The sequence below is a fragment of the Camellia sinensis genome, chromosome 5 (genome assembly GCF_055761805.1).
Source record: "Camellia sinensis isolate YWXY chromosome 5, ASM5576180v1, whole genome shotgun sequence".
NCBI lineage: Eukaryota > Viridiplantae > Streptophyta > Magnoliopsida > Ericales > Theaceae > Camellia > Camellia sinensis.
Genome location: NC_138965.1, coordinates 208,726,743 through 208,745,793, shown reverse-complemented (window position 1 = coordinate 208,745,793; position 19,051 = coordinate 208,726,743). Strand labels below are relative to the sequence as shown.

Below are 19,051 nucleotides of genomic sequence, written 5' to 3'. Positions count from 1 at the left end.
CACTCATTCCTACACTTCCACACAGACCACATCACTGCCAATGGAATCACCCTCCAGATCTTCCTTTCCTTCATCTTTAACTTCTCCCCTGCCCACCACAACAATAAACACTCCACCGATCCTAGAATAGCAGCTTGGAAACCCCAGCAAACCAACATTTCAGACCAAACCCTCCACACAAAAGGATACCAGATTAAGACATGAGTCACTGATTCAGTGTCACTGCCACAAAACACACAAGCAATAGAATCACTAGAGTTGATCACCCCCAGTTTTTGCAAAAATTCCTTAGACTTAAGTCTTTTCTTCCATGCAAACCAACCAAAAACCTGCACCTTAGGAGGGATATAATTAAGCCAAATCAATTTGGAATGCTCATCCTGGCACCCATATTATCCACACCCCTCCTGTACAGATCTACCACTATGAATATCCCAACAGATGAAGCTAACCATGTAGGCCTATCAACACCCTCTGAGCACTGAACAGGAGCCCCCCTCAGATATTCAAAAAGCCTTGTCAACTCTTGCTCTTCCCACTCATATAGCCCCTTTCTAAACTCAAAGAACCAGCCACCCACTACACTTCTCTTATCAACCACACTTCTTAAGGATTCATTTTTATCCACAACCAACCTAAACAAGATTGGAAATTCATCCTTCAAGCACACAGGCTGCCACCACATATCAGTCCAAAATCTGATTCTCCTCCCATCCCCCACCTTCAATTTGAAATTATTCAAGTAAAATTCCTTGAGGCTACTACACTGCTCAGCCACTGCAATAATCCCTTTCCAAACTCCCGAGTGCCTGTTAGATGGGAAAAAAGTTGGGATCCAACCATCAAGCTCCAACCTATACCTGCTACAAATTACTCTTTTCCACAAAGTGTCATTTTCACAACCAAACCTCCACCACCATTTAATTAATAAACAGTTATTCACATCCCTAACTTTCCTAATACCCAAACCACCTTTCTCCACTGTTTTTGACAAGTCTTCCCACTTCACCATATGGATTTTTCCATCCGAGGCAGACCCAACCCATAAAAATGTAGCTTGAATCTTCTCCAACTCTCTAGCTACCCCTTCAGGCAACTTGAACAAAGATAAGTAGTACACTGGCAATGCTGAAGTTACCGATTTGACAAGTGTTAACCGCCTTGCAAATGACAACATCTTTCTCTTCCAACCAGCCAGCTTGCTTTTGACTTTATCCACCACTGGTTTCCATGTAGCTTTCTTCCTTGGATTAGCACCTAATGGCATCCCAAGGTACTTTAGAGATAATGCCTTAGTTTTACAGTTCAACACTGCAGCACAACTATCTAACAGCTCCTTGGAAACACCCACACCGCATACTACGCTCTTGTGGAAGTTTATTTTGAGTCCCGACATAATTTCAAAACACCTAAGCACCCTTTTCAACTTCCTCACTTCATTCACTTGAGCTTCACAGAACAGTAATGTATCATCTGCAAACTGGAGATGCGTTAACAGGACACCGTCATGGCCTACCTTAACACCTTTAATTAAATCTAACTGGGATGCACGACTTAACAACTTATGAAGACCTTCAGCCGCAAGATTAAACAAAAAAGGGGACAAAGGATCCCCTTGTCTCAAATCTCTTTGTGGGCTAAACTCCTCCGTAGGAGATCCATTAACAAGCACCGAGAGCCTTACAGTTGTTACACACTCCTTAATCCTCTTAATCCACTTCTCTCCAAACCCAAAATTAGATAACATTGAGAATAAAAAACCCCAATTAATTGAATCATAAGGCTTCTCGAAGTCTAACTGAATAAGTAACCCCTTCTTTTTGGCTTTCTTCCATCCGTCTACAACTTCATTAGCTATTAACACCCCATCTAAAATATACCTCCCACTCAGAAACACAGACTGGGATTCACTAATGATATGAGGCATTACAGATTTTAGTCTATTAGCCAACAATTTTGCTAAGATCTTATAAATAGAACTCACCAAACTTATAGGTCTATAATCCGATAGCCCTATTGGATTCTCTTTCTTAGGTATAAGGGTTATGAATGAACTATTTATACCCTTTACCAACTTCCCATTGGTTTGAAATTCTTTCACAAACTGAACCACATCACCCTTCATGACTTTCCAGAACTTCTGATAACACATCAAATTAAACCCATCCGGTCCCGGAGCCTTATTCCCATCACAATCCATCACTGCTGATTTAATTTCTGCTACTGAAAAATCTGATTCTAACCATCCAGACCTCCCCCTGCCTATCACTGTTGAGAAGCAACCCCCCAACACAGGTCTTGATGACCAATGCTCTGTGTACTGATTTTTAAAATGATCAAACACCTTGCACTTCACTTGACCCGGATCTTCCACCACCACCTCCCTATCTAGTATAGAATTTATTTCATTTCTAACAGTTCTGCCTTTTGCAACCACATGGAAGTATCTTGTATTCTTATCCCATTTCATTGCCCAGGTAAGTCTTGACTTTTGTAACCGTAACCATTCAACCATCCTACTCAACCTCCACATCTCAGCTCTGACTTCACTTCTCCTAACTTTTTCAGCACCATCAAGTTCTCTATCTTCAGCCAAGATATCAAAATTATGGAGTTCACCTTCTGCTGCCTTCAGTTTATTTTGTACATTGCCAAAGACCTCCACATTACAACTTCTAAGGCTACCTTTCAATCTCTTCAATTTTTGAAACAGAATAAAATCAGCCCAGCCTACGACACTAGGCTCTTTCCAACTCAACTCCCAAAACTTTCGAAAATCTTTGTGTAAAAACCAAGCATTTAATACCCTAAAGGGTTTTGGACCCCAATCTCTCTCGTCCTCCATCAACAGAATTGGACAGTGATCAGAGACCAGTCTAGGAAGACCCCACAGCTTAAAATTAAATACCTCAATCCACTTTGGGTCTACAAAAATTCTATCTATTTTGCTCCATTTCTCACCAAGACTAGAATTGCACCAAGTGAACCTCCTCCCAAGTAATGGTAATTCAGATACCTCACACTTGTCAATAAACTCATTAAAATCTTTCATTCCTCTATCTCTCTTCGAACACCCTTTTCTTTCCCCAATCTGCCTAATCTCATTAAAATCCCCTCCTAAACACCATGGATTAAGAAATTCCTCCTTCAGCTTCAACAAACACTTCTACAGATTCCCTCTAGATCCCACATCATTAGGAGCATAGATGTTCAGAATAGCACAATGAAAATGGTTAAAGAGAGTACCTGATAATAATATAAACCTTCTGTTGCTGCAACAATCCTTAATTTGGAATATATCAGGATCCCAAATACACAACAAACCCCCTGCAGAGCCATCAGCATCCACCCCCATATACTCCATTTTTTCCCTTGCCCAAACTGATCTGACGTCTTCCTCAGTTAACTCTGATTTCTTTGTCTCTTGAAACAGGGCAATATCTACTTGTCTCTCCATCACAATCTTCTTAATTTTACTTCTCTTCTCCTTCCTCCCTATCCCCCTAACATTCCATGAGAAAATCTTCATAAGAACATCACTACTTCACCAAATTCCCCCCAGCTGGTAAACCTACTCCCCAATTCTCACCCCCCCTGCAATTCGGTCCATATCCTTCAACTCAAGGTCCACTATTTTCTCCAACACTTCAGCCCTCTTCCCATTCAGCTTCACCCCAAGGAGTTCCCCCAATTTCAGTGTTGTTTCAGCCTCATTAAGGACGATCCTCCCTCTATCCATACCACCCTCTATAGATGCAGTTAAGGACGATCCCGCCACTGTTGCTTGCCAATCTGCTGCCTTGGGCCGTGCCGAGCTTGTTGCCGTACCTCTACTCCCGTATCTTCTCATTAGATCGGTTGACCTTCTTTGTAGTAAATTCGGATTATATTTCTTAATACTTTTGATCCTCTGTTTCCCTTTTTTATTACTTCTTAGACTGCAACTGGGTTCCTTGTCATGAGCTTCTGATAGACATGATAACCTCCCGACTGGCCCAACTTCTCTTGCCTTGTTACTACCAGAATTTCCTTGCTTCCCTAGCCCATACCGTGGTAAACAAAACCCATTCCCCTGATTTGGTGAATTAAACTGGCCCAACATAACTTCAATATTTACCCCAGGCCCTTCTATACTAGGTCTATCTAGACTTCTAACAAAACCTTGCATACTGACCAGACCATCCTTACTCTGACTAACTACCGTCTCCTCCGAAGAGCTGTTCCTCTGTTTCGCACAATTAACAATTTTATATGGGTATTGTTGAAAAACAAAAGTAGTGTGATGAAGCTTCAAAATATGTTACCAAATGTGCTATACACTATATAATAAGATAGGCATATATGACATTAAATATATTATTTGGTGCATTTTTTTTTTCCTTATACCTATAATTTCATATTTTTTTTTATGAAATTTTCACTTTATCGATAAAAAAAAAGGGTAAAATTTATATATCTAAGTTGGTGTGGACTGTCACTGTTTTTTATTCTCCCAAAAATTCCTTTACATAGAAACTTCTGATATTATGTAACTACTCAAATAAAATTCAAATAAAAATTTATAGCTTTTTTTTTTTTTTAATTTTAAGAGCACATCCATCAAATATGCACACAACGCTAGTATTAATATATATATAGGGCTTGAGATGGGAAGGACTTGAAGGAGTTGGTATGGTATGGAAAAAATAGCAGAGTCGTCTTTGGTCAAGATAACAAAGTGTGGAATGCCCCATCCCTTTCCTCCATTAAGGAAGTGGAATCTCTGCTCTTCCCATCCTTCCCAATGTCTCATGTCTCATCTTTTTATACTATAATATTCTTCCATCTCACAAACTAGCCAAAGTCTTACTTAAATAATAGTGGTACTACAGTACTTCTAGATCTCCTTTTATTTATTTATTTTATTTTTATGACAATAATATCCAAGGCTTTCGTCTGACTAATTTGTTGATACATATAGTCTCGAGCACAAATCTTAAATAGTCTCAAGAGGAATGGAATCCGAGATATTGATCCAACCAACCTTTGAAATTTTTATATGAAAATTACTCGGTGTGTGATGAACCCCATGTGACCATCCACAAATCAATAACAAAATGTTACCTCTCATATTATTTCTCAATTACCAAAATAAAATAATGGAGCTCATATGATATTCATCAATTGTAATCATCTTGCGATATTATTAACTATGTCGTATGTGTACTAAATAATTGTTGCTTAAGTATTATTATATATAAATGAATGACATGTTGCATCATGAATATGAGACAAAATAACATGATATTCAATAATGCATACATGCTCCAAGGAGACAAAACTAGTCCACTTTCCCTGAATTTTAGTTTAATTGTTTTTTGGGTTTTTTTATTATACTAATGATTTGGAATGTTTCAATACATTTGTATTATATTCTGTGATTAACAATAGATTCTGATTTCTTTTTTCAAAAACCAAAATAAAAATAATCAAACAGAAGCACAGGCTGCAACACTAGTTTTTGTTTTATTTGAAAAGGTTGATAATTAGGTAGTATTGGTCATGTTTTGTCCAAAATTCTAAAATTAAGTGTTTTCTTGGAGTGACGGAATGTCTTCTCATATTAATCAACAAGATGATCTGAGTTCAACCCTTTACAATGATTTAGAAATGGAATCCACAATTTCCAATATGGATTTGTGATTCTTTGGACCTTTCAAAATCAGAAACCTAGGGTTCTTTTCTAATCGTGGATGCACATGCATGGATGAATATGCATATACTTTCATACATAGGCAAGATTCTTGGCCTTAGCCCACCCTAATTGTTAGTATCTCTTTTATTTTTGGTTGTGTTATTATTTTTTTTTATAATTTCAGAAACAAAATAGTGAAGAGTTTGAAAACAAATTTTGAAAAGTCAAAATAACTTTTTGGCATTTTCTAAAAGGTAAGTTGTTTTTAGAAATTTTTATTTGTTTTGGGAAATAGTTCATTAAGTAAATTTTGCATGTTTTCGAAAACTAAAAATAGAATTGAACCAGAAAAGTCTCCTAAGAGGGAGCCAAACTCCTTTTCATTTATCATAAATTCTTAACAATAATAATATATATTCAATAAAATTATCCAGAAAAGTATCCAGAAAAATAGATCTATGGCTACAGGTATTCTTGGTGTGACCCAGATTTCACAAACTTTAAATTTAAACTGTACACCTCACTTTTGGGATAATTTTCGAAACAAAAATTCATAATAAATATAATTTTCTAATTCTTAATGATGAAAAAAATATACACTTAAAATGCAATAGTATTTTCAAGAACTTTTCCTAAAACTTGTAATTGAAACCACAATAACCACTTAAGCTTTGAGCTTTTTCATATTGCTTCCATTTCCTATTTGTGTTCCCCTTGTTTCACATTAGATTTTGTTTTCTGGCTTGCCAAACACAATGGTACCCTGTAAGTATTACTATATTGCCAGAAGTAATCAGTCTTCAATATGAGACGACAATTAGGTAGAAATAATTGTGCATTGACAACGACTCTATCTTCCAAACTGATGCATCAAACAAAAGTAACTGTTTTTCTTTCTTTCTTTCTTTCTAAAAAAATAAAAAATAAAAAATTCTTCCTCTTATTTATTTGTTTATTAAAAGATGAAATGGCAAGTGATAAAAAGGTTTTCAGTGAAAAGCATAGTAGAATAGTAGTAAATCTATACGCACAAATATACCCAGAAAACATAAAAAAGTTCACATCAAATAATGGACTTCACCTTTCTTGTTTTTATCTTCTTGCGCAACCTTCCTTTGGTGTTATATATTTTTGGGGCAAATTGTATCCACAAATTTTTATAAAAATTATTTTGTGTCAATTTAATTCTTGTAGTTCGAATTGAATCAACTTTGCTCTTTATTTTTTTTTATAGTGTGTTAATTTAGTTTAATTGATAATATAAAGAAATTGAAAAAAATAGCACAAAATTGTCCATTTTAAATTGGACGCCGATCCCTCCATTACTCTGAAACAGTGAATAATTATTTTGCCTTTTATTTTTTATATTTTATGAATTTAGGCTAATTCATAATATTTGTTATGAAATTGAATAATTATTTTGTTCTTTTATTCCAGTGCAATTTTTAAAATGGTGTTATCATCAGTTGGATTGAATTGACATAATGTGAAAAATTCGAGAGTATAATTTAAACTTTAAAATTATAGATACCAAATTGACACATGAGGTGTGGTCCATTTGTTGATTTTTTTTTTTGAATGGGTTTCTTGGGTATAGAATTAGAATATTATCATAATGCTATGTAATATGTGGGAACATAATTAGAAAGATGAAAAATACTTGTGGGATGAAGTAATGCATTTCTAGTAATCAGTTTTTAATGGAATGCATGTGTGTCTATGAGAAGTTGGAAGCCAGTTTTGGAGGAGCTGGAAGCCAATGTCTTTGTAATTGAATGTAGCTATTCCTCACTAATTAAAGGTTGTGTAGGGTAAAGGGAGAGGAGAGACATGAAGGAGACTACAGAGTGTACTACAACTTCAACTGCTCAACAGCACAATATATACATGCATGATTAGGATACCCCAGACTAGATATGGATCTTGGTGTGGAGAGAGGGGTCTTCCGCTATGTTTGGAATAGAGATTTGTAGAAGGAATGAAAAAGAAAAAGAGAAAGGAAAATGTGATAATAATTTAACTTATATTTCATTTACTTTTTTCTGTCAGTTTCATTTATTTTCGCAAATCCTTCCTCATCAATTCCTTGATTCAAAAATCACTTAAACAGTTGACGAAATGAGGAGGGTTTGGGCCAAAAAATTATGTATCCCAAAAAGGAGATAGCTTGTCTCCGGTTTTACAATGGACTATATATTAATTAGCTCAGTCTCTACTCAAATGATTTGAACCACATAATTTCATTAAAACACTGGAGAGTTACCTTTTTTCTAAGAGAAATGTGATGGGATTGTGTACTTAATATTTTTGGATTAATTTCATTTTTTACAAGTGATTTACACATAGTGACCAATAAAATGGACAAATTAGATAATTTTAACAGAATTCTTTGAACTTAAGATAAGCTGGACCTTTTTAAGAATAAATTTGGTCCATATACTTTATTTTTGGGATAAATTTTTAGGAGCATTAATAGTATTTATGGGGCTTGGGGTGGGTGAGTGTAAATTGGTCAATACACCAAAAGAGTGTGTAATTTTTCCAACCCAAAGAGAGAAAAATTCCAAGGCATCACGTGGAGGGATTGGTGGTCAAAATCTTGGCCTGGAAAAAGGCTATTGTGTACCAAAAAACAAAAAGAGAGATACTAGTCATCAATTTACCTTTTCATTGCTGTAAAACAAGGCCACCATATACCCAGCTGGGACAAGGGTTTATCACTCCATTGGAAAGATCATATATATGTAAAAGGAGAAATTTATCGTGTTAGTTTTTCCACTTTGTGATTGTAAATCAAAGTACAAAACATGCAGCGGATAAAATATTTAGATCATACCTCTTTGATGATAGAACCTCGTGGATAAATCACGTACTTCCAGAGTCTGATAAACCAACCCAGCAGTGAAGTGATATCACAGATTGAATATCACCCACACAAATCACAGTGCAAATGACTTGATCGTTATTTTTGGGAGAGAGTCAGTATCTTGAAGAAAAAAAAACAAACATACGTTGTTTTTCCACTTAATCACCCATATCCCATATATCAGATATATAATCTATTTATCTCATTTATCCATTGGTTAAATGAGATAATATCTGATATCTATATCATCTATCCATATCATGATATGATAGATATATATCCTGAGTGGCTGTCCAAATAGGTTTGAATTCAAATTCAAAACCCATTTGGATGAGGTTCAAAAGGTTCTAAGGGTCATGCCACATGGGCGCCCAATTTCTAACATCTCCCACTCGGACATGAGTTGGCATGACACTGCCACGTCTCAATCTCAATCTCCCCAAAAATAAACAATCTCATACTAGCCACTGCACCGTGCGACTGCTGAGAACACCTGCATGTGGGAGCTCTATACTAGAAACTCAAAAAGAGCCAGCATAGAGACATCAACCCAAAAAAGAAAAGAAATAGTGTCTCATATACCCCAGACCCATCTAATTACACCGGTCCAAAAAACATCTCTAATCCTTCAAAAAGAGCATGTTTGACCCTCTCAATTCTTGCAATATATTCACACTCAATTCGCCTCTCATACAGAGCGATATGAGTTGCCGGCAGTGAATATACAACAGTGGTGTAATACTAGATGATCTTCCCTTTGCACTCATGCCATTTAGTTTAGGATTGACCGCTTTCCCAGTGATGTCCCTTAAGGCCGAATCATGCATGACCGCAGGCAACATACCAAAGTAGCAGAACATCAACCCCTTACCTTATGACATAGTCAAAAGTCACAAAAGGGTACATAAATGAAAGTCATATCAATAATGACACGTAAGACTCACACGGTGAGGAAGTAGGGATCCATTCTCTCACCTCATTACTCGGTCGCCAAGCACATATAGTATGAATACATGCTACGGTAGAGTAACTCTTCCATAAAGAGTGACGTCATACTCGATACACCGTACAGATATTAGTCTAGTCGTTTTCTAGCACCTAACCCGAATTCTCTATTTGCTCGCCTTCTAGGCGCCAAATGAGATCTCGCATCTGGCTAATCATAACAGGCACAACATGGAAAGTGGGTACTAACATCCATGTTTGGTCCTTAACACGACCTCATCTTGGTTATAACCAAGGAGACATACATAGTGGATGATTTAAGCCTCTCTTGGCTCCAAATAAAAATAAACCACCAGTCTCATCCTTGCTCGCTCCCAAGCGCCAAGGGCGATTGCTCGTGTGAGTGAGCCAATCTTGCCTGCTGACATCATCATTTGCTAATCATTATGACACAAACCATAATAGTGTCAACATCCCATCATCTCAAAATAAGTGATCGATTTAAAAAAAAAGACCACAGCTTGCGCAATTATAGATTCCAAACATAAGCCTTATCAGCACCTCTTGCGATAAGTATATACAACGGAATCCACCATGTGCACCTCACATGAAATGATTTAAGATCACTACCTCTTGCGCAAAACCTCTCTAAAGATATTTTGGTGACCAATTTGTGTTCATTCTTAGTGCGCCCAACTAGCACAGATGCGCCCAACTAGCGTATTGAATCTTACAATGAGCAAATTAATATACTACTAGTGAAGCATTTTATCCACAGTCTAATGAGCAAGGTCAATGTCTAAACAACTCAGTTGATCATTTACCAAAGATAACACTTATCACGCCGAATACGCCGACATAGCGTACTTTAGGCTCCCACAACAAAGAAAAGATCGAGGAATATAGGTCATCTGTTTCTCCCAAAGACAATCCGAGGATTCACTTAATAGCTAAGGCTCTGGCTTTTACCGATAGGTAAGTCAATGGGTTTGTAATTTTGCATCTAGAATCGTTCTAGGATATTCCTTATGTAAGTCATCGAAGACAAAACATGAATTCTCCCAAAGCAATCCCTAAGGATCGTACATCCGAGCATATAAATTACATCACCCATGTCCATCATATCTAAAATAGAGGACTGCTCACCCTAGGTGGTGACAACCTTATAAATTCCTGGCTCATAATGACTAAGTAAGGAAAAACTTCTTTTGGACCATTGATCATGCCTCAGTGGTCTTCATCGACCATCGTTGGCCTATCATGGCTTGACGAAATCTAAGAACCACTATTTGGATAACTGTTTTAGGTTGTAAAAGATTTATTGGAACTAGCAACCTTTTTGCGCTCCTAACTTTTCACCATAAAAGCAGAAGGTAAATCCCTACGGATCTACTTATCCAATTCTCTGATGAGAAATCGGGTCACAATGTCCACAAATCAATGTTCCGAACTTATGTCAATCATAGCCTAAGTCAAAATAATCTCACTCCCCAGGAGGAAGTCTTCTCATGGTCTACACTTTCCTCAATGGTGCGACCATTCGGTATCTAGCGAGCCTTATGCCTCAACAATGACTATCCAAATTACGCATAACTTTATAACAGTTTTGCGTCATAATGGAAAGTCAACCAAATTATAAAAATGGTTAATCCTCAAAGACTTTGTCTTAAACTGCGCAACATTGATCCACTTTCTAAAAACAGGGGACTAGAGCCTTTGGCATTATCCTAGGCTCTTTATCATCTTGCGGAGCAATCATGAATGTCTCCCTCTCAATCACCCAGTGATGACGTGGAAAATTTTCACATTTGCTACCACGCAACTAAGAATGTAAAGTATTCTGCTCTAATGGAGTAATCCATTAGTAGACACATCGCTCCCACTGTCCCTAGGATATTAGAAATTTCTTTCCATTCTCAACTAGGCTACATAGAGCGCTATGCTTGGAATTCTCCATCTTATAGAGTTCCAAAAACTCTATTCACATCACCTTTACTAATAAAACTTTATGTGACTTAGTTACACTACCACAAAGCTGCTTACCTATATGCACATGACCCGGAGGGTTTGCATGACCGCATACAATAATGCGCCACACGACCCTTTGTGTTTACAAGACAACATACAATAATGCGCTATAGAACCCTAGGTCTGAACTTCACAATCTTATGAGAAGTAAAATAAAGATAAGCTGCTTAACGGTTACAGATCGCCTATAGATGGCTCTCCGCTAACCCATTACTCAAATGGAGTGTAAAATCTGATATGGAGGGCACTTAGTTAGGGATATAGGCAACAAACTAGTGCAATTTCCAATTGGGAAACATTTTGCGCCATTATCCACCTAACATTAACAATATTTAATTCCTTATCTCTACTACACAATTGTGTTGTTGAGTACTAGGAATAATCAATTTTCTAAGCACCCATCTCTCTTCACAGAGTTTTCTAAAAAATAACTCAAATAAATACTCGCCACCTTGGTCAAAACTAAAAGCATGAAAGCTGTTATCTAATTGATCTCAACCTCATATGTGCAATGTCAAAAATCATCTCAAAACTTTTGACTTATGGGAGATCAAATAGTCTTGACTCAGATGCGTATCGTAATCTATAAATGTGTCGAGATTGAGGCTTAGCTATCATACCCTCACACATATTTAGTCACAAATATCATAGTGGACTAAATGCGCCAATACAAATGACCTTCTACGACTTTCCTACTTACTTGTGCGCACCCATTGCGAACAAAGTTACACATTCACATGAGAGTAGGATGTCATAAGCGAGTGGGCTCGAGAAGGCCTACTCAAACCATTGTGTCATCATCTCATTAATGTGATTAAGTATAATAAGCCACTAGTTCATGACCAATGTCATAAACTAATCCCAATCATCTTAATGTGTGAGTTCTCAAAGACAAGTTTTAAAGGTTTAGGCCCAACTAGGTAATTACTCACGACAAAGTCATATTCACTAGATCATAAAAGGGATGTCATGGAGATATCAAGTGCGCCTAAGTCGCAAATTTAACTAGTAAGTGCTAATCCCCTGCACCTTCAAGTCAATTTTATTCTCCATACACTTTACTGCATCTAGTTGAAAGATGACGATACTCATCTTGCCATATCTATTTCTCGCTTCATAGTTACTTGCAATTAATTCTACTATCCACAAGAAGGAGAGAATAAGCTATCAACTATTACAGCTCCAAAGTAACTTAAGCGCGAATTTAGGCTAAAGAGTCTAATTCAACACAATGCTCTCACAAGTGATGCGTCAAATTCTTAGAGTCATAACAACCTTGTCGGCCTTGACCTTTTTATCACTATGCCGCAACGTTTGCGCTTAGTGTTAAACGTTATTAAAAAAACGTTAGCCTAGCTAAGGAATTATACAAAGAAGCCCCTCCTCATGTCTCACACTCAAGTGTGGAAACAGTAAGTGTCCAGACTTAGACAAGTTAGCAATGCTAATAGATTTTGCAGCCATTTGGCGCTAATCTTTTCACTTAGTGTTAATAGATTTTGCTGCTACTAAGCGCTAATCTTTTAATCTTCAAGTGATACTTCAACGCACACTATTATAGTGCATGAAATTTTGCTCCATCCAACTCCCAATAATTGGGTAGAGAGCAAAACACTGCTCATACTGGCTACTCGTCTTACACTTAATGACTAATTTATTTAAGCTCGCATTTCTAGGATGACGTGACTCTTGAATGTTACTTCATCCAATGGTGTAACATTATTTACAAGTCAAATTACAAAGTCAATCCGCGCAGCTCATTAGTCAAGATCATATACAGATCTATTGAGGGCTTACTAATTTCATAACTCTAAAACTCGCCAACCAAAACTATGTAGCGTGCCGCTAACTATAGCGCACACGTTAGTTTTTATTGTGCCAAACAAGGCAACAAAACCACGGCGACTTTGAGTCATGTTTCCTTACTTTGGCTCAATTAAGGTTTGACCTAAAGTCTTCAAGACTTTTGCTCATCTAAAGAATGGGATTAGTTTGTTCACATTTGAATATCTCTACTAAGTCTAGGTCAACCAAATTAACTTCCATAAGCTAAATCAATTTAGAGAGAAATTCGCATTGGGATTAATTTGATTAGCATAATATAATTTTGTCGCAAAAATCTAAATTAAATAGTGACAATATTACACAAGTCGCAAGATCGAAAATCCACTATGCTCGTAATCATCTCTTGCGCCACAAGTGACAATTATCCAAAATTTAGTTTAATTTATGCGCAAAATATTGGTTTTCGGGAGTTAATCTACAAAGATTTCTCTCAACCGAATAACCTCCCACTGACTATGGCATATACAAAGCATGATAAATTCCATACAATAGCATTTTAATGTAAATCTACAAATAACTCATGCTATATTTATTTAATAATGGAATTCTAATAAATAAATAAATAATCATGCTCTTCTAATTACAACATATTACAAACCCAAAAAAAAATATGTTGTATTCAATATTCAGATTATGCCATAATTAAAGTGTACATCATTTTGGAATTTTCTGGAATTTTTCTGAAATATTCTGGAATTTTAAATAACTAATAAACACACATAAAATTAGAAATAAAAAATCCAGAAACTGATAAACTGAGACAATATTACCAGTAGATAGTAAAACATTTCAGAAGTCCACAATAAAAATTTCAACCCCAGAAAATTATTTATGCAATACCAGAATCATTTTAAAGCATAAAAAATGAATTATTAACACAGAAAAAATATTTTTTATTTTCGTAAAATTTTCAAAATTTTACCGAAGATATAAAATTTAATTCTGAGTGTAACGGTACCAACCATGCTTAAAACAAAGCTATAACGAATAAATTATGGCCAATTAACGCAATTCAGAATTAAAAACAAACAAACAAAGCCTTAGAGCGAAGCTAGGCGGGAAAAACGGCTCGGCTCGGCTCGCCGCCGCTCAGCGCAACTCCGCGCGAGTCGGCTCAAGGAGCGGCTCGGTGCGGCTCGGAGCGCGGCTCAGCCCGCGGCTCGGTGCTCGGCTCCAGCACGCGGCGCGGGTGCGAGGCGCGGACGGCGTGCGCGTGGACAGCGCCGCTGACGCGCGCGTGCAGCCCCGTCAGCAGGGCTTTCGGCGTGTGGGAGCGCGTGGCTGTGCGTGGTTGCGCGTGGCGCTGCTGGGAGGCGTCATACCGCGAGTGAATCACACGCGCCGCCTTCCCGGGTGTTTTCTGGTCTGATTTTTGTACTGCCGGACTCCTTTTTTTCAAAATAAAACCGTTTATGGTATGAAAAAAAGACATTAATGAACATAAAAAAATATTTATGCTCTTAATCTAATCAAAGTAGATTTTTTTTTTCCTTTACAAACATTCATGTATATAATGTAAACATACACATGTAAAAATATACACATGATTAAAGGAAACACGAAAATATCCATCAATGGCTCTGATACCAATGTAAATCAAAGTACAAAACATGCAGCGGATAAAATGTTTAGATCATACCTCTTTGATGATAGAACCTCGTGGATAAATCACGTGCTTTCAGAGTCTGATAAACCAACCCAGCAGTGAAGTGATATCACAGATTAAATATCACCCACACAAATCACAGTGCAAAGGACTTGATCGTTGTTTTTGGGAGAGAGTCAGTATCTTGAAGAAAAAAAAACAAACATACGTTGTTTTTCCACTTAATCACCCATATCCCATATATCAGATATATAATCTATTTATCTCATTTATCCATTGGTTAAATGAGATAATATCTGATATCTATATCATCTATCCATATCATGATATGATAGATATATATCCTGAGTGGCTATCCAAATAGGTTTGAATTCAAATTCAAAACCCATTTGGATGAGGTTCAAAAGGTTCTAAGGGTCATGCCACATGGGCGCCCAATTTCTAACAGTGATAAAAGTTATGAATAAATGAATTATGTGTTGAAAAAAATGATTTTATGGTGATTTTAATGTGAAATTAAAGTAAGTCTCAACCACCGATTGAACTAGAATCAAATGAGTTTAGATTCTTTATAACAAGATTTTTATATCACAAAAAGAATGACCAAAAAATTATTAAGAATTGAATGAGAAATTCTCTCATAAAATTAGCCTCATGAATGAGGTATTGAGAATTGTGTAGATGAAAGTTTTAACGGATATTTAAATTTCAAGATTTTGATAAAGGCATAAGCCCTTTGGAGCATCCAAATTTTTCGAAAGAAGGGAGTTATGAATGCTTCAAGGATGAGCTTGGGCTAAAACTATGGTCCAAATTGATTATGCAAAAATTGCCACACGCGCGCGTCGTCTGCCAGCTCGGGTCGGATCCGTGGATCTTGGGACTTGGGTTGGGCCGGATTGGTGGCCCATCAACCTAATTTATTTGGTGGTTACAGATATACACACATGTCTATATTGTGTGTAACCTCTAAGATGGTGATTTACACCATCAATTTTCTTGCATTACTTCTTCAATTTTGTAAAAATTGAATTCTGCATTTGTTGTAAAAAAAAGCTCCTGCTCTCTTCCCCATTGTGTATAAAAGGAGACCTCATCTTTGACCTTAGGTACATAATTTTTTGCTTCCATACTACACATGGGTTGGGTCAGATTGGTGGCCCATCAACCTAATTTATTTGGTAGTTACAGATATACACACGTCTATATTGTGTGTAACCTCTAAGATGGAGATTTACACCATCAATTTTCTTGCATTACTTCTTCAATTTTGCAAAAATTGAATTCTGCATTTGTTGTAAAAAAAGCTCCTTCTCTCTTCCCCATTGTGTATAAAAGGAGACCTCCTCTTTGATCTTAGGTACATAATTTTTTGCTTCCATACTACATAGTCAGTTTGCTCCTATAATTTTCTTTTTGTGTGAGAGAGTACTGCCATTGTTAGTTCACCAGAGTTAAACAGAAGGTGTTTCTGCGTTAACTAATCTATATTGTCTTATCTTGGAAGACAAACGTCGACACACTTTTAACTCTCACGGTGAGGCGGCGAATCTGTTTTAAGGAAACTGTACAGGCTTTGGTTTGCTTTCCTTTACTATTTTATTTCAGTGTTTGATTTTGTTAAATATTGATGTTCATAAAAATGTAATCTCTAGCATGAGTCAGATTTACGAGTTCTTGTTCTGTAACTTAATTTAGAAATATGGATTTGTTTATTTTATTTAATCTATACAATTGTACAACATTATGTGTATATTTACAAATGAGTGGCTTTATAGTGTGTATCATTAAAATGAAAATTTTGAACCATTACAGTTATAATTTTAGCAGTTATATTAGTGAGAAAAATTACGACATGTTATAGTATTTGTTATGAATATTTGTAGTTATATTACATATATTATGGTATGATGCATATACAATTTACACTTTTTAAGAATGTATACTGTAGTAGATCTCTGTTTAAAAAGTTAGAAGTTTGAATTTTAAATAGACAAATGATTAGCAATATAATTTTTTGTTGAGCTCAATGTATTGTTTAAGCTCAATAATTATTTGATATGTCGAATGAGAAATTGGCATGTCTATTTGCGGAATATAGTTTTAGAATTAGATTAATAATTAAAAAAAATATATATTTAGTTAAGAAAAATAAGGTTTGAACTAATAATCTATCTAGACATGATTATTTCTTATATAAGAGGGCTATTAAATTCCGAGGAAGGTGAGATAGGAAATGAAATTTTAAGAGAGAATGACACTAATTGACTAAATTATAAAATTAATAACAGTTTATCTGAATCACATTCATCACTATTTATAAGTTTTAAAAGTTTGGTATTTTCTTTGTACACTAGAAGGATACTCACCTTATTCACCTAAATCTAATGGTGTAAGTTTTATCAATAACTCTTTATAATTCTAAACAAATTCAAACATGAAATATGACACAAAATTCAAATAAATTAATAATTTTAAAATTAAGAATTCTAAAAATATTAATCTCACTTAATCTAGTATGAGAAAATAAACCCATAAATTCCACCTTTTTAGTATTGTCTTCACTCCCTCTCTCTCTCCACAGCCATGCTTTACACATCATCAAAGTCCCTCCAAGAGGACTAGTAAATCCAGTAGATCTGGGCGTTCAATTGGCTGACCAGTCTTAATATGGCACTCGTTTGTAATAAATGGTTTGGGCTAAAATATAAAATAAGTTAAAAAATTAATAAAATAAAATATTACATTTAAATTATAATCATTTTATTTTATTTTTTCTCACAAAGTCATAAAAATTAAAAAATCTATTACAAATAGAACTTTTTAACTTTAAACTAAAATAACTAAAACAAAATTTAAAAAATTAACTCACAATCCAAACAAACCCGTATCAATTTGGAGATATTCATTTACAATGTACATGTACTGCATGGTCAGAAATTATTATTGTTATTTTTTGGGGGCATGAGGGTCAAATAGAAAGCGATTGATCGTTCGAACTTTCAAGATCACCCACTAAGAGTGTTATTGGACGATCTTGATGAGGGTCCACCTTACACGCTTGCTCTCAATGTACCCTCTTGCAAAAGAAAAAATTCAATTAAACTTGGGTTTACTTGAGAAATTTAAGAAGAAATTTAAAAAGAAAAAGAAATAAAATGTGTGAAATTAAAGAAAATATAAGTATATTTTATTCACATTGCACTATTTTTTTCTCTTTCTGTTTTCAAATTCCTTCTTAAATTCTCCAACCAAATAGAACGTTAAAATAGAAACTGATCACAAAATATAATATTATAATTTTTTATATTAAATTTTTTTGTAATGATTTTGTTATAATAGTCTAGCAATTTATGTTTAAAGTTAAAAGTAAAATTACATTGTTTTAACATATTTAGTTTTAATAATGTTTTTATTTTTTATTTTATTTTAGTTATAACTCAAAATCATCGTAAGAGAAATTGAACTCGAAAATATATATGGATGAATAAGATTTTTTAAAATAGATCTCATTAGCGAACCCTATAAAATCTTCTTGATTCATGTGTGTTTTGTATTTAATTTTGTGATCGGTTTCCATATTAATAGTAGAATTGCTTAACATATTACTGGTTCATGATGATATTGCACTATAATCATTTTCTTAATCTTATAATCCATTTCTAATTGAGATAATTACCCCTAGGTCATGTTACTAGACTTATTTACTCAAGAGTTTAAAGTGATTTATTATTTATTTTATTTTCTACTTCTCGTTTTGATTATGAGAAAATTTGAGACTTTTTACTCATTATAGAATATCACTGAATGATGGAGTAAATTTTTTTTACAAATAAGTCTTATTCACAGAACTAGTCAAAATTGTCATTTTTTAATTTGTTACCGTAGTCACGTGCAAGCAGGGATAAAACAAAGAGAAGACTACGAGGGACCATGACCTCCCTATTTCTGTGAAAAATTCTATTTACTATGGCTCTGTTAACATATATATCTTATTTTTATAAATAATAAAATAATCTCTCAATATAAAATATATATATATATATCTCATTCTTCTACCATCTTACATTCTTTTTTTTAAATTTTT

At 35.2% G+C, this 19,051-nt stretch overlaps 1 protein-coding gene across 1 annotated transcript in view; it reads right to left on the bottom strand.

The window, feature by feature from the left end:
• Nucleotides 1-3,166: 3,166 nt before the first annotated feature.
• The window catches only part of LOC145792055 (uncharacterized), a 50,932-nt gene continuing 35,047 nt past the window's right edge, over nucleotides 3,167-19,051 (bottom strand). The window contains exons 6-7 of the mRNA XM_082872537.1: nucleotides 3,576-4,225; nucleotides 3,167-3,503 (exon numbers count right to left, since the gene is read on the bottom strand). Coding sequence (XP_082728663.1) covers nucleotides 3,167-3,503; nucleotides 3,576-4,225 — 987 coding nt within the window. The remainder of the gene's footprint in view (nucleotides 3,504-3,575; nucleotides 4,226-19,051) is intronic.